This window comes from Penicillium citrinum, assembly GCF_028827155.1.
Source record: "Penicillium citrinum strain IBT 23319 chromosome Unknown utg000003l:1.0-4596430.0:1.0-4598250.0, whole genome shotgun sequence".
NCBI lineage: Eukaryota > Fungi > Ascomycota > Eurotiomycetes > Eurotiales > Aspergillaceae > Penicillium > Penicillium citrinum.
This window is the reverse complement of record NW_026622688.1, coordinates 4,268,093-4,284,182: the sequence shown is the minus strand read 5'-3', so window position 1 is coordinate 4,284,182 and position 16,090 is coordinate 4,268,093. Positions and strand designations below refer to the sequence as shown.

At 46.6% G+C, this 16,090-nt stretch overlaps 7 protein-coding genes across 7 annotated transcripts; 2 read left to right on the top strand and 5 right to left on the bottom strand.

Annotated features, from left to right (window-relative positions):
• Positions 1-313: 313 nt before the first annotated feature.
• On the bottom strand, positions 314-1,033 carry N7469_004836 (seipin co-factor family protein; the record flags this gene model as incomplete). The annotated part of the gene is made up of 1 exon (XM_056643756.1): positions 314-1,033. One exon carries the CDS (start codon positions 1,031-1,033, stop codon positions 314-316), a length of 720 nt encoding a protein of 239 aa, XP_056503168.1.
• A 503-nt stretch (positions 1,034-1,536) lies between these two features.
• Positions 1,537-2,568, bottom strand: N7469_004835 (uncharacterized protein; the record flags this gene model as incomplete). Its single annotated transcript, XM_056643755.1, has 4 exons — positions 1,537-1,650; positions 1,701-1,810; positions 1,863-2,204; positions 2,265-2,568. The coding sequence occupies 4 exons, from the start codon at positions 2,566-2,568 to the stop codon at positions 1,537-1,539; spliced, it is 870 nt and encodes a 289-aa protein (XP_056503167.1).
• A 372-nt stretch (positions 2,569-2,940) lies between these two features.
• On the bottom strand, positions 2,941-3,604 carry N7469_004834 (peptide alpha-N-acetyltransferase MAK3; the record flags this gene model as incomplete). Its single annotated transcript, XM_056643754.1, has 2 exons — positions 2,941-3,192; positions 3,257-3,604. 2 exons carry the CDS (start codon positions 3,602-3,604, stop codon positions 2,941-2,943), a joined length of 600 nt encoding a protein of 199 aa, XP_056503166.1.
• A 308-nt stretch (positions 3,605-3,912) lies between these two features.
• N7469_004833 (phospholipid:diacylglycerol acyltransferase) lies at positions 3,913-5,927 on the top strand (the record flags this gene model as incomplete). The annotated part of the gene is made up of 3 exons (XM_056643753.1): positions 3,913-4,233; positions 4,322-5,729; positions 5,785-5,927. The coding sequence occupies 3 exons, from the start codon at positions 3,913-3,915 to the stop codon at positions 5,925-5,927; spliced, it is 1,872 nt and encodes a 623-aa protein (XP_056503165.1).
• A 1,526-nt stretch (positions 5,928-7,453) lies between these two features.
• N7469_004832 (uncharacterized protein) lies at positions 7,454-7,809 on the top strand (the record flags this gene model as incomplete). The annotated part of the gene is given in 2 exon segments (XM_056643752.1): positions 7,454-7,698; positions 7,716-7,809. The coding sequence occupies 2 exon segments, from the start codon at positions 7,454-7,456 to the stop codon at positions 7,807-7,809; spliced, it is 339 nt and encodes a 112-aa protein (XP_056503164.1).
• A 49-nt stretch (positions 7,810-7,858) lies between these two features.
• Positions 7,859-9,341, bottom strand: N7469_004831 (phosphatase PAP2 family protein; the record flags this gene model as incomplete). Its single annotated transcript, XM_056643751.1, has 2 exons — positions 7,859-8,738; positions 8,923-9,341. The coding sequence occupies 2 exons, from the start codon at positions 9,339-9,341 to the stop codon at positions 7,859-7,861; spliced, it is 1,299 nt and encodes a 432-aa protein (XP_056503163.1).
• Positions 9,342-14,386: 5,045 nt separating this feature from the next.
• On the bottom strand, positions 14,387-15,332 carry N7469_004830 (VIT1/CCC1 transporter family protein; the record flags this gene model as incomplete). Its single annotated transcript, XM_056643750.1, has 2 exons — positions 14,387-14,921; positions 14,983-15,332. The coding sequence occupies 2 exons, from the start codon at positions 15,330-15,332 to the stop codon at positions 14,387-14,389; spliced, it is 885 nt and encodes a 294-aa protein (XP_056503162.1).
• Positions 15,333-16,090: the final 758 nt, after the last annotated feature.

Sequence of the window (16,090 nt, the reverse complement as noted above, 5' to 3'; positions counted from 1 at the left end):
CTTCGGGCTATCTACCCACCTAATGGTAGCCCAATTTATCTCGGTAATGTCACCTTTCAGATGGATTTGGAATCAAGACAGTGGGACCCCAGAGTCAAGCATTTTAATGGCGCAAAGTGGGACCCATCGTATATTGAAAAGCAATGAGTTACTGAAACCGCATGACAGATTGATTGGTACGTATGCACATAAATATGTACATAGTACAGTACAGTACAGTACCCAGGCCATGGTGAGTTATAGTTAACTAGTTAGGAAATGAGTATTACTTCATAAGATACTACCTGAACTTGAATGTAGCACTATACAAGACTCAATTATCTTTCTTCTCCTCTTCGCCCGCACCCTCAGCACTTCCAGCTTCACCCTCGTCCTTCTCCTCCGATTCCTGCCCCTGAATTCGCGGCAGCCAAAAGCGAGTGATCATTCCTCCTAAAAACCGCTGATCGACCCATTTCACCAACCCATATAAGACCCACCCCCAGCCCCACAGCGAAACGCCCATCATACTTGCAACAAGCAATACCGGACCCAGGATCAACAGGGACAAGATGGCCCAGAGCAGCAAAGAAACCGCAGCGAAAATGAACACACCTGCCAAAAACACAAGTAATGGGACTCCGCAACAGATGGCTTGACAGACAAGAAATGTGGAAGCAATCGGTCGGTTCAATGCTGCTTCATACATTTGTGCCTGTTTGGGGGCAGGAAAATATCTATCAAGAAGCCATTTCACAAACCACTCGAATGTATCGACCGTCTGTGGGAAGAGGCCGTATGCCCACTGAGTAAAAGAGGCCCAGATAGCCGAGAAGTTGATTTCAGGCTGTTGTTTGTTGTCGTTGGGAGGGGCGTCGTCGGAGGGAAATTGACCGGGGATGGAAGGCTCTTTTAATGTCTTTGTGGTCTTATTAACCCTTTTCACCGGTTCTCGCGCGGTTGATTGGACATCATCGGTTGCTGCAGTGGCTGTTGATTGCAATTTCTTCGGTTTGGCCTTGCCGAGACCGCTGGTGACAGGGTCAAGAGACATCAGGATTGGGTTGACCGGGCAGTTGGGACTAGAAGAGCGGAAATAAATGCTCCTGAAAGGAGATCGATGCTGAAGAATGACTAGTACGATTCAAGTACTCCCAAACGGCCCGAAAATGATCATGGCTCGTTCTTCAGAAAATTCGCCCAGGACATGGATCTATATCAATCTGGTCGCGATGGGCTCATGACGTAAGGGGCGCCGCATAAACTTGATAAATTATATTAATTCTGCGATCCAATCATGAAAACACAACGAACCAGCTTCCAGCATGTAAAAGAAAAGATATCCGGTGTTAAACTATGACTTCAGTTAAGTCGGTGGGTGTAGTACATGTCATTCTAACGGTCCAACTTGAAGATATTCACAGCCAAAACATTCAAGTGCATACCGTTGTACTATGTACTCCGATTCTGCACCTGGATTTAATGACGATACTCGTTGAAGAAAAGAAACAATTGACACTCCACTAGTGTAGCAAACATTATTCTTTTTAAGTCCAATCACTGGTCCCTTGAGCAGGAGATTTCGTAGAAGATAAAAGCAAGAAGATTGGCAATATCTTCATAGTCCACCACATCCCCATCGCTTGCCGCCTTCAAATCAAGATAGGACCACTAGGTAGAGTTAGATATTTTAGCTGTCGATAGCATAGGTAAAGCCATACATAACCGTAATCATCAACATGATAAAATGCAAATCGTTCACAATCCGTGGAAAGCCCATAGACAGCACATTTAGCTTCACCTCGATTTTTCCTCTCGGAGTAAACCATCGCTATCAAAATATCAGCCAACTATATAATACCCAGTTCACAGGCAGTACTAACCCATAGTTGCGATGATCTGTGCCTCACAACATGGACAAACCTTCACCTGAGATCGACATCCAAGCGGACTATTATTGGTTTCGAAAACTACAAGTTGAACAGCAGCCTCGTTCTCACTACCGTGCCAGAGACTGTAATCCGGTACACTGAAGAGAGACGAGTGTTTACCTTGGTATTCGACGGTATTGTATGAAAAGGACATTCGAGATTTGATATCTAACTCGTGAGAATGTCCTTTGCGACTATTGAAATAGTCTAGTCTGACCATGACATAGTCAAGAAGATCTCTCAATCGAGTTCCCTTGTCTTCTGAACCAGTACCAAGACGGCCGATACCATTTTCTAGTACACATTAGTTACCATAATAGAATGGGAGGAAATGAAAATATCATAGGTTCTTACTGAACCACCCCGGTATAGGAAAACTCGTCGACGACTCTCTCCACAACTTGCTAAACGGCTTAAATCGGAAATGGAGGTCCGGGAAGACTTTCATCACTTGATCGAAGTAAAGCGTATGCGCTTGTAATGCATGAGATTTCTGAGCCTCAACTCTGCTGCAGACATCGCTTAATTCTTCCTGGAATTGCTCTCTGGTGATCTGGTTATGTTCCAGGTATAAGGCTGCCACGAGGACACGATCAAGTTGGCGTTGAACGAATTCTTCGGAGGTTGCATTAGGAGTTGGGCTGAATTTAGTATACATTTTGATAGTAGATTTGATTCAGGAGTCAAGAATGTGTGAGCGACTGGAAAAGTTCTCTGTTATAGAAGCTCTCATCCTCCCCGCAAAACCGAAGTAGACGATGAGCCTATGTTTCGTCACAGACCCGACAAGGCCCAATTTTGAAGGACCACGGGGTGGTACCAGTAGTATTATAGTATTAGTATCGTTTATACTAATAGATGTGCCTGTTCTATTTTGCTGAAGTATCCATGCCATTGCTAAATGATAACGCCATTATGCCTAGTGCAATTCTATCTATCAGATCATTACCCATAAAGAAGTTCATGTCACGTAACGCCGTCACTCTCTCACAAAAACATCTGAGAGAACACTCATGCATCAATGTAAAGCTTATAAAATGACCCCATTTCCTGGGGTGGCACCAACGGGTACAGTGGGCGTTTCCATATGTGCTGGGTGAGGTGGTGCAAAGGGGTCGAAGGCAGTTCGAATCGCACTAACGCCTTCTTTGAGATAGAGGACGAGACGATAGGCCGAATTCCCATTCAAGTAGTACCGATGAAGTCGCTTACTGCGCAGAAACCCCAATCGCTCGTATAATTTCATGGCGCCGGTATTTGTGATTTCAGTTTCCAGGACAATCTGTGGAACACAATTCAGTCAAATTGGGGCTAGATTTAGGGCGTTGATTTCAAAATATACATACCTCATCCGCATCTCGCTCTGTCATCGCATCAATTGCCATGCGGACCAATTTTGTTGCAATACCTTGACCTCGAAACTCCTCACGCACCGCTAACATAGCAATATACCCTCTCAAAGGACCCCCGCGATGTGGCTCTAATTTTGACACCACAACTCCGACCATCTCATCTTTCTCATTCATTGCAAGAAAGCAGAGATCACCCCATTGGTATAAGAAATAGCGGTAGACATAGATGCTGTAAGGTTCGGACAGGTCCTTAGAGATCAACTGGCGCATCGCGGCGACATATTCATTCTCGCGCGCACTATCGTAACGCACATAGCGGAGCTTAGGGGAATCTTGATTCATGGCGGCGTTTCCTCAGTGTAGATGACGGGTCATAGATGGGTTGGGGGGGTTGGGGGGGGGAAGGGCGTGAGGGAAACAAAAAGAAGAAAGGTGCAAGTTTGCGGAGGAGACAAGCGGAGCACAACAACTGCCCGATTTACCATGTGACGCCGATCTGCCCGCCAACGGCCGCAGCTAAAGCCCTCCCGCCACCTTTTTTTCTTGTGACTCCCTTCTTTTCTCTTCTCTTCCCACCTGCTTTGTCTTCTTCGGCTAGCGGCCTTTTTTGCAATTCGTTTTGGAGTGCTTTCTCCCTCTGCGCTGTCGCGATGTTGCGCCGCCGCACGGGCAAGGACGATCCCCCTACATCCAGTGACGATAAGAGCCGGTTCACCCGAGACAAGAAAGAGGAAGAGCAATTGCGAGCTGAATTCGATGGCGCAGAGGTTAAGCAACTGGTGATTAAACCACGCAGCAAACGTCGCAATGGATTTATTTTCGTACTGGGTGGTCTCTTTGGCGTGTTTATTGCGCTATTCTTCGCGAATCAGCAGGAGGTGATCAATCTGGATGGATTGATGGATTTGAATATCGACTCTTTGATTGATGTCATTCCCCAGGGAATTGTTCGGGATGCGAGGGAGTTTTCGGTATGTTCTTGGGAAAGGGTTCTTTGAGGGCGCTAGGTCTTGAATATAGATTGTTTCAGCCAGCTGACTATGAGGGGAGATGCGGCAGCAACACGAACGCGACGCCGTCAATTACGATTCCTTCGCCGTCGGATTACACCTTCAATCGCAAGGGGTTTCAGCCAAGCATCCCGTGGTAATGATACCTGGGGTGATCTCAACTGGCCTAGAAAGTTGGGGCACTGGAGATACATCCCGGCAATACTTCCGGCGACGATTATGGGGCAGTTGGAGCATGATGCGAGCATTGGTGATGGATAAGGCAGAGTGGAAGAATCACATTATGCTGGATCGAGAGACAGGTCTTGATCCGCCGGGAGTCAAGCTGCGCGCAGCACAAGGATTCGATGCCACGGACTTTTTTATCACGGGCTATTGGATCTGGAATAAGATCCTGGAGAACCTTGCAACAATTGGCTACGACCCAACCAATGCTTTCACTGCCGCCTATGATTGGCGGCTTTCATACCTTAACCTTGAAATTCGTGATCAGTACTACAGTCGCCTCAAGTCATACATCGAGACTGCTGTGGAAGTAAAGGGCGAGAAGATCACATTGGCGTCACATAGTATGGGCTCGCAGGTGGTGCTCTACTTTTTCAAATGGGTGGAGAGTGAAGACCATGGTAAAGGTGGAAAGGACTGGGTCAACAAGCACATTGATTCCTGGGTCAACATCAGTGGTTGCATGCTTGGTGCCGTCAAGGGTCTGACAGCCGTACTCTCTGGTGAGATGCGTGACACAGCGCAACTCAATGCCTTTGCTGTGTATGGACTGGAGAAGTTCCTTTCAAAAGATGAACGTGCAGAGATATTCCGCGCTATGCCCGGTATTTCAAGCATGCTTCCCAAGGGTGGCGAAGCTGTCTGGGGCAATTCGACATGGGCACCGGACGACAAACCTGGACAATCGATGAGTTTCGGAAATCTACTCAATTTCCGAGAGGCCAATTCATCTTGGACACCACGCAATCTCACCACCCCAGAGAGTCTGCAGTACCTCTTCGACCAAAGTGAGGATTGGTATAAGAAACAGGTACTAAGTAGCTACTCACACGGAGTGGCACACACAACCCGAGAAGTCGAGGCCAACGAAAAAGACCCGCGAACGTGGCTGAACCCGCTCGAAGCCCGACTTCCACACGCGCCTGATATGAAGATCTATTGTTTCTATGGTGTTGGTAAACCAACTGAACGCAGCTATTTCTACCAAGAAGAGCGCGATCCGCAGACGAGGTTGAACGTCAGCATTGACACGACTGTAACATTGAACGAGGACATTGATCATGGCGTGGTGATGGGCGAAGGCGACGGTACAGTCAATCTTCTTAGTACAGGGTATATGTGCGCCAAAGGCTGGCGTATGAAACGATATAATCCAGCCGGAGCTAAGATCAAAGTCTATGAAATGCCGCACGAGCCAGATCGATTCTCGCCACGCGGTGGACCTAATACTGGTAAGTTTATCAGCAGAATCTTTTCTCCTTCTCGCATGAATGCTAACTTGAACAGGTGACCATGTCGATATCCTTGGCCGAGCCTCTCTAAATGACCTGATTCTCCGCGTCGCTGGCGGTAAAGGCGACCAGATCGAAGAAACCTTTGTCTCGAATATCCGCGAATATGCAGAACGTGTACAGATCTTTGACGATTAGATAGAGCATGATATGAATTAAGCGGCGTCTGGTTTTGCTTGATAACTTGAGCAGTGGAAAATTTTTCACGACTGTACTTGCTTTAGGAGATATGTGTGTGTGTGTGTGTGCCCTGTATGGAGACCGGGGTGTGTAATATAATTCCTTTAGAAGTTATCTTGAAACGACTTCTTCATACTGCAATGAAGAGTTCCAATTTCAAGTGTATTGATAGTATGATGCAGATATATCCAATGACAGTAATCAGGTTAATCAAGAAACTTGATTATTATCTTGCATACAGTCAATTTAAAGCGGGTTCATCCCAGCACTATGAGTGGTAGATAGTATCAACAAACCGCCAACCTTTAAGACTACTAGTAGTACATTAAATATAATGTATATTACAAGTATCATAAACTCCCCTCACCATCAAACCTTGATCTTCCGTACTCTTCCGCGTCATAAGTACTACAAGGAAGCAGTAAAAATTATCCAGACTGAGTGGGTAAATGCACCGTAGATTATGCAGTACAGAAACAACACAAGCAATTAGCCAGTCAGCCTCGGAATAGTACATGAGGCGGAGCCCGTTGTATGGAATCATATGAATCCATGTGCGTATGTATCAGCCAAAGAAGATCGTCTGATCTGCGTCGTTTGGTGCGGGGGTTATGCATTGTGCATCCATTGCGTGGATATCAGCCTGAGATGTCTGTCAAGAATGGGATGGAGGACTAATGGTATTGCTGCTACGAATACCTGTTGCTAGCGATTGAATGCTGGTCAGATTTACTAGTACAGTCTATACAATACAATCGATACAATGGACAATACAGACAGAAATATAATGTACAATTCATAAAGTTCATCTAGGGATTAAGAATAAATGCTAACGATGATCCAACGCGGTTGTCCGCGCTCCCCTCTCCTTCAAGGGAACAAGACATGAGGTGCCACACATTAGGTCGGGTGCGCGGTGCATGCCACGATTGGAATCGTGCTTCATTCGAGCCAGAAGCAAAGCAAACCGATCGGCGAGGTGCGAGATCCAAGGAAATCCGTCTAGTTTCCCTTTTTCTGCGGTCATCAATCGCCATGATATTCGGTGCTGGTCGTCCCCAAACCAGCTTCTTCTTCTTCTTCTTCTTCTTCTTCTCCTCCCCTTTCTCCTGGCCAAGTCCTCCAGGCCATGAAGATTTCTCTGCCACCACTGCGTTCACCTGCAAACCAGTGGAGGCTCTTCTATGTGCCAATGCAAATGTCCCCCGAGAGGTAAAATATTCATAAATAGTTCTAATGCACAGCGAGTGTAGTGCAAGCAATGACGCCGAATCCTTTTTCGAGTTTCCATAAAAAATGAAAAGTAACCCCGTATGCAAAAGTTCCCTGGCGCCTGATTCATAAGCGATCGACACGAATAATATAAGAAGTTTGTTCATATGGACGAGCTCGAAGCGAAAAAAAGGGTGGCTCGTCCAAGTCAAAAAGTCGTAGCGAAAGACAAGGGTGAGAAGTGAAGATAAAAATATTCGGAGCATCCCTCAATGAGGAAGGGTCCGACTCTGTACAAGCGAGGGTTTCCAACGGTGGTGATGCAAAGGGAATATCCCTTAGTCGCGAACCCAAAGGCAGGTGAAAAGGGCCAACCACCGGAATTAATGTATTATAGACGGATAGCCACTTCAGACGTGAAGCGACAAGAAGGCATGTACAGCCAGAAGGCGAAAAAAAAAAGTAACCTTCGGCTCAGAGCGGATCGAAAACCGCGCGAACCGGAGGTTTTCAACAGGTAATTAAAAACCTTAGGTGTCGAAAATGGCTCGATGCAGATGATGGTCCCAACATTGTCGTCAATTATAACGCCGTGAGAAAACAAAAACGAGTAGATGCAAAATGGTGACCAGAGTCGAATAAGAAAAGATGTATGCACGGTGGACTAGGTGACTTTTTTATCGACCGGCCTCGAGGTCATGGTTCGAGGTCAGAGTCTCGCTTTCCCAAGCATAGTGGTCATCCACGGGACTCAGAGAACCGGAAGAGACCGAAGAGGAGGAACCGACAGTCCACTCGTCACTGTCGAGGTTAAGGTCACCATCTAGACTAGCAAGGTCGTAGCCAAACTCTCGGGAGTGGTCGCCAATCTCGACGTAGTCGTAGTCCCAGCGGAAGGTCTTGTCGGATTGAACACGAGGCAAGAAGCGGGTCTTGGCGAAGTAGAACGCAATAGTAGCGAGAAGACCACCACAGACCAGGTCGACAGCGTAGTGGTGAGAGAGATACATGGTAGCCCACCACATCCAGAGTGTATAAGTAACCCAGAGGAACTTCATGCGAGGGAAGACGTGGCTCATGAAGAGAGCCGCCAGAGTGGAGTCTGCCGCATGAAGCGAGGGAAAGGCACCGAAGACGACGGGAGATTGCTTAAATCCCGAGGTGTACAGATCAATGCCCAGCAACTTGTCAATGCGAGCAAGACCAGCTGGGTTACCCTGCATAGAGTAATCGGCTGGGGCAAGACCATACAGGTTCTCGTACCATGGTGGGGAGCAAGGGAAGGCCAGCTGAATAGTCACAGCCAACATACTGATATATCCGAGAGTGCGGGCGAAGAGAGGGGTAGTGCCCGGGGGACCGAAGATGAAAAGGATAAGGGAGACCACAAAAGGAGCACCATAATGGCATAGACCATAAGGGATCCACGCCAAAACGTCAAGCACAACGTTTTGATGGGCCGATAAAATGTTGCTGATGTTGGCACCATAGAGAATATTTTCCATAGCGGGTAGGACACGGACCCAAATGGCAGGCCGCCAATCACTTGGAACGAACCTGTCGAAGAAGGGAACGAGTCAGTCATGCGTTATGTTGCCAGCAATGCGGCAAATTCGCCCATTTCGGGGGTAATACGCTCGGGGAATCATTCCGGGCATAGGGAGGCGTTTGGTGTAGTATAGGGCCCAGAGGCGAAATTCAAACGGCAGGAGAAAGAGGAGGGAGATGGGGATGAACTCACTGGCATGCATAGAAGAAAATAAGCCATCCAGCGATAGGCAAGAAAGGGAGGAAGAACTGCCGAGTGATGGGCAGGAGGAGAGAGAAGAGGATCATGGTCGAGATGGCCGTCTTGGCAAGCGGGCCAGGGGATTGCATGACGCTCAGGGAGAAGATGCCGATGATTAGAAGTAGCAAGTACTGGAAATCATATACTGTCCATCGATGAGCCTGGAGGGATCGAAGTGTGTCGGCCGGCGAGAAGGAAGTCTGTAACGTCGAGATTGACGATGTTGGTGATACACGACTCCGGAGCTTTGAGCGGATCTTGCGGCGCATGCGATGAGGCACGAGGAGCTGAAAGGAGCGCCATGGCATCTGGATCTGAAGTTTGCCGAACTGATTTTGGGTGCGATCCTTCCATGAGGGGAATGTAGACATCTTCGCGGTTGAGTTTGAGTCCTCTCAAGGACACGAGTAGTTCTGGATCACTCGTGGATAAGAGAAGGGGATAGGTCAAGAACCCAAGGAAGGGTCGAGGGATGCCGCGGGATGAGACGGAAGGAATTCGCGTAGGCGGAATCAAGGAACTCAGTGACAGACCGGCATGAGCACAGTAAGGGGAGAGAGAAACCGGTCTGGAAAACAAGCAAGGCGACGAGCCCAAGAAAGTGTGGTTGAGAAAAGGATGAGAAGGGGGGGGGAGGAGGAGTGCAAGGAATTAAGAAGGGGACGAAAAACGAGGGATAATTTGGCGTGGTATTGTCATTATAATACGGTAATTTACGTGCCAGGTTTGGCGCCAAAGTCCATGGCGTCACTATTGGCAGTACTACATAGCCAGACTTGGCGGTGATCATCAGTTACAATAGTATGTGGTAGTGGCAGATAGTTAGAATAAATAAGTAGCAGTCTCACAGTTGAACTGTTTTTGTTTATCTCTCTATTAATTCCAGCTGCTGTCTACTCTCAGAGTTTGATGTTTTTCATATTTTATAGATGCAGAGTATACTTGTAGCTCAACCGTACGGAGTCAGTACAGTACCTGGAATACGGGCCAGGGCCGGATGCTGCGGAACGGGGTCACGCCGATCGGGCAGATGCAGAAGATCACGGAAATTGCAGACCTATCCGAGGCCGAGCATAATTTTTGAGTCCAGTCATGCTGCCGTGTATATCAATATTTGTACTCCGTACACAATCAAGTTCTCATCGAGGATAATTACATTCATAAAATATTGTAATATTTTATTATTACTATGAACAAACTTCGAGTATATATGGACAGAATAATAACCGCAATGAGAATACTGCCTACTGCAAATACTCTATTTTGTAATGCATTATGTATTGTATTGTGTATCGTATGTACACAAAATTTTCAATATCAAACCATTGGCCTCGGCCGATTGGCCCACCTGCCCCTTTGCCGCCCCCATCGTTCAATTTTGCGACCAACTGGAGTCGCCTTTCATCCGGCCCAATTTCGCTTAGCCCACTAAACGGTCGTACAGCTTCGTATCCGCATTACTGCTTCGGTCGTCCTGGTGACTCGTGTGATTCGTGTGATTTGTCTGCGTGCGTTTGATCCAAGGTGCAGGCCAAACTTATAATTAAGATTGAATCAGGTCAGGTACATCAGTCGTATCTTACTTATGGTTACCAATGTGTAAAGAGAGCAATATACGTAGATAGTGATTTCGTGGATTTTCATTAATATACAGTCAACTATGACTATAGTGATCGATTATTTACATCTTGGGTGTCGCGTGTCGTGTACTACAGTAATTGTACAGTCCAACGATACAGACTATTGGTGCAAAGTGGCAGCTCAAGAGCTAGCGCCCGCTCCAAAAAGTCAAAAATCAATCAAACTCTTTACTTTGCCGCTTCGTTCACAGGCCCAGATGAGGATGTACAGCGATGTCTCAGTCCCAGCCTCCGTGTTTATAAGCGGACTTATAATGTGGGATTTCAAATCTCCGATCGATACTGACCCATCCGCCGTCCTATCCGGACTCCATAGTTCCCGAATCTCCATCTCATCCGTAATTGGGTTGTGATCCATCTTTAAGGATCGGCCTCCTCTAAGATGATCCTGGCTAGTCTGCCGCCCCTCAAGTTTCATGTTATCGAGTCCGCGCGACTGGGACCAATAGCTCGAGACCAAAAAGGTCAAAGCTCCCGGGTACCTGAACAAATCTACTCCGTAGTTGGGAAGAGCTGGATCCCAGCCTCTTTTTATTCTCCGATTTCGAAAACACTGGTTCATCGTTTTGCATCTGTACGTTTTCTCGTGCGACGTGCGTGGAACCCCATCGTGCGAGTAATGAGCGTATACGGAATAGAGCCTGGTCCACTCCGTACAGATATCACACTTGCAGGTCGGCCGGTGATGAGAAGGATCTTCTTTGCACACCATTGGAGTGCGCTGAGAGATAGTAGTGAGGCCTTTCGATACTGTTTTCGCGCCGTTGACGATTGTTGCCATCTCCTGCTCATATTTCGGTCAGTCTACGCTCGTCTCAAAATAGTTTCGTGTTTGTGACCGACGTGAGACTTTGTTCGCTAGAATCCACCAAAGAACAGTGTAGAGTAAACAGACGTGCGCAAAGATGATCACGACGATGGCCTTTTCGGTGAATGTGGCATCGGGGACGAATTGACGTTGAGAGAGCAGTACAAGGGTCGAGCTGGGAATAGGCGCCATCAAGTAATTCGACGTGAGTGAGATGTGCGGCAAAAGATAGAGAGTTGAGAACAATGATTCTCGAGAAGTCCACACGAGAGTCAGTCATCGCCCGCCACTTTGTTGTTTCTTTCGTGACTTCCTGTTTAGTCCAGAGTTCAACTATGGCAGGTGCGACCCAGTATATACTAATCCTCGGCATAGATTGACGCATTGCAAATTGCTATCTTTAGTTAGTACTCAAGGTACGTATTAAATTATATCGTAGGTAGGCAAGTCTGTTTGTAGTGCATGAAGCTATGGGCGTAGCATATACTTAGATATAGGCCAATGATACTGCATCAAAGGTTCAATCAATCAATCAATCAATCAATCAATCAAGCTATATGTATCTGTGAATGTCTTCAATATACTCCGTAGAAGTAGAACAGTACGCAATTCCATATGAATCAATCTCAATGAGATCATAGCCCCATAGTGATATTGGATGGATATGGAATAACCAGAACGGCCTCAACGTCCGTTTCAGATACATAAATCATGCGCGACAAGCACCCAATCACCCACCGACATCCGATATAGCTGGGCGCTTACCTTCCATCTATCCTCACTTACAACAAAGACTTCTGCAAAAATACGCACGACCAAATTATGGTAATACCCAAGTATCATCATACGCATACATCAACACGTTACAGAAACTAAACTTTGTAATCGTATATCGCAGAGTAATCTTATCGTATTCGGATTGGATATGACGGTTGCCTGTCGGTGGGTGGGGGCTATAATGAAAGGAGCAGGGCTTAGACCGACATTGGCATTCAAGTTAATTTTACGGCCGTACTAGGGCCCTCAATGGGGGCTGATTGTTTGTCCACGTATGGATTATGTACTGGCCAAGTCGACGTGTCCGCCCCAAAGCGCTGCGCCACATGTCTGTGGGAGGTTCGTGGACGGAGTAAGCTGATCTCATTTTCGTCAGCAATCTTGGTTTTTGAGTTGGAATATGCGGTATGCGATGACAGTCGGCGTTGCTGAATCTCTGAAGTAGATAGTGTACGTATAAAGCGTATTGTTTATTTGAGATGGTTGGATATTGTTCACAAATATATAGGTGGTTATTTTTAGATGGCGCTGGATCGTGCCAAATCTGGAGATACGTGGGGTCGGGTTTTCATTAGGCTGGGCGAGGAGGATTATTCATACAACATCCAGTAAGAAAGTGCGGAATAATTATTGGACAGAGAGCGAATCTTGATCAATATCTTTCACGAATGACAGTCTTAAGCTGGTAGCGAGGGCTGAGATACACAACCCAGGTGAGTTGACTTTCCTCGTTTGCCTTTTTCGGCAAATGTATACCGAACCAGTATAGCCTAGGCAGTAGTAGCAACATTTCACTAGCAGCCATATTGCAACGGAGAAAATATATCAGACTTGTGCAGTGCCTCTATCCTGCTTTTGAGATGGCCTTCACCGCACATTATCGAATTGAATCTCTTTATATTACGTTTCCTCTTGCAATCATCATCCTTCGGTATCTACGGGCATCCAATGTGTGTATACACTATGAGAAACATGTCTACCTTTCCGATCGCTTTAATACTACCTCCAGGGCAAACTAAATACTTCATGTGAATAATCACCTATCATTATATTGAAAAAAGACCAAATTAAGTATTCACCCGCCCAGGCTAGTCGGTATCAGATCCTCGGAGCTGCAGAAGGTTGTATACTTGCCACATACCAGTTGATGTCATCGTTCAAGTATTTCCAAGTTCATTTGGTAATTCAAGACAGCCAGATTCCAGAGCTGGGCAGTGAGCTACACCGCCGCATATCAATATGCGCTTGTAGTACCCTAGGGTAATTACCCCGAAGAAGTATTGTAGTATTCAGGCAAGAGTGTCTCAGTGCTCCTTGTATTCCTAAATCTCGAACTGCGTCTCTGCCCCGGTATATGGTAAATTTGTGTTCAAGAAACCCCAGGGATTACGGAGTGAATTGTACTCAAATGATCGCCAGTCGGCGCATTGTCGATCTAAACATGCTCTCTTTTGCTGACTACATACGTAGTTATTGTATGTATTGACCGCAAATACTGTAATTTCCACCTTCGATTAGACAGTGAAATCATAGCCAGTATAAAGAAGATTTGCTAAGATTGGCCTTGCTTTGTAGAAACAAATCTAGACCGAAATTACATTTGAGTAGCAAATGTATCTAGCTATCAGACATGCCAACGAAAGTGTGAATAGCATGTATAAAAACATCCGGCCTTTGACATCAATTCTCGGTCCCCGTATACTTGTCTTCACGCATTAATATTGCGCGGTGGGAAACCAAAGATACTTCGATCTTGCGTCAATATTTTCAGCCTTGTCAAGCCTTTAAGTGCGAGCCTTATGACGGCATTAACAATATTTTTAGAAGTGTACCCATCGGCCTTGCGGGCCATTCTCGGAACCGCTACCTGACAGGGCTACTAGAGTAGTTCATTACCAAAAACGTAAGTTAATGACCCCTTAGCAAAAATTTAGAGATTTGTGGAATAATTTTGCTTCTATTTCTCGCGGTTGAAATGAAGTGAAAGCCAGATAGGAATTTGATTCTTTCACAGTAGATAAACGGACCACGACATGTATCTTGATATTCGACACATACTAGTAGTCGGAGAATAGAGAGATAATGATAGACAAACACCAGTACACCAGTCCATGTAGATTGCCATGCAGTGAACGCCAGAACCAAGAAGATAAAAAAAAGAAATTGAAAAACATGATCATCTTACCCACCGTTAATCACTTTTTTGATGCTCTGATCCATGTGCCAGCATCTGGAAAGCCTTGACCAATCCCATTGCTGAACCAGCAGCAATGCCACCCACAAGCACCATCTGGATTCCACCAACAAAGCCCTTGCGGATATTTCGACGGCCACCCCATCCACTCACGAAGCAGGTCTTTCCGTAGCCGAAAAGAAACAGGGCGATGACCATCGTTGCAATTGACCAGCGTAGAGCGAGGAACGCATCATTGGGGCCAACAAAGAAGTATGGGACTAGAGGAACGAAGCCGCCGATGAAGTAACCGAGGGCAATTGTGATGGCGCATATCACGGCGCGAGAGCTCGAGGGCTCGGGGATTGTGTGGTGAAAGTTCATCAAGAAAGATGGGAGCATGGGTGAATTGGAGAGGTGGGTGGTGAGTTGGGAGACAAGCTCAGATGGTAATTCATATGGTTCGAAAATATCCTCGATAGTTCCTACGACAGATGCAGGATCCGTCATGGTTTGTGTCTCTGTCTCCTTTAGAGTTGCTTTGTATGATTCTCTGCAAGACGCACCTGGTCAGTACAAGAATTTTCCAAATTTAATTGTTTGGCTGGACATACTCTTCACTTTTCGCACCCAGATATCCTCCCAGACCCATTGAGATGGCGCCGGCGATTAATTCAGCCATACCACCAAACACAACCACCTTGGTATCACCCAGGGCAGATAGACCCGCTGTCAGGGCAAACGGAACCGTCATTCCATCCGAAAGTCCGATGATGGCGTCCGACACCGTACGTCCATCAATAAAACGAGCTGATATCTTGTCTGCATCTTGTCGAGATTTGCTGCCAGCAGTTTCAACATCCGAGTGTAAACGCTGCTGCATATCCTTCTCATCCACTGATGAGCTCCGATCGGAGAGAATGGAATAATTAGACATGAAGCCGGTAATCGAAGTAATAGACATGGCTCCAGGATTCGAAATTGAACAGAGAAGTATAGATGTCCCGCACTTCGGAGTGACGGCACGAGGACACTTTTTATGCTATTCCAATGAAAAAGAGAAAAAGTAGAAGCTCGCGTAGATACGCAGAGTTTAATAAGGCTGCTTCTCGCTAAGGGGGGGATGTTACAATGGTAGTGCGGAGTAACAGGCTTTCGATAGCCTCGTGCAGGGCACATCACAGCCTATTAAGGTCGAACGTGCTTGGCAGCTTCGATCCCACCGAATGCAACACTCAGGCACACGTGGATTGCTGATTCGAGCAGGATCGACTTGGCGGTGGAGCTTCAATTGGGTGGAGTTTTCTCTTGGAGTTGCGTGCCTTTTGGGACGGTGTTGCTTAATCTGGGGATTGAACCAATCAAAGCCCGGTAAATGTCATCCAGGACGGGACTTGTTTTTAAAAGCGCTTTTATTGGTTGGGCCCTACCCATAGGTGGTTCCACGCTAGTCCTAAAGAAGTAGATTTGTGGAAACGGTAGGCGTAGCCTCGAGCGCAGACCTCAAGCAGGTACACGCGTGATGAATATACTCAACTTGATTGATTATCAGCCTTACATGTACACATATACTTGTTGTTGTAGACAGCAGACATCTCGAAAATGAGATAAGGTATACTCTGTATCTACTGAGCCCTACATTTATTCTCATCCCATGATACTGCAGATACTGCACGCGATCGAGGTCACACGATGTGGACCCCGTGCGTGCCCCAGGGTGGT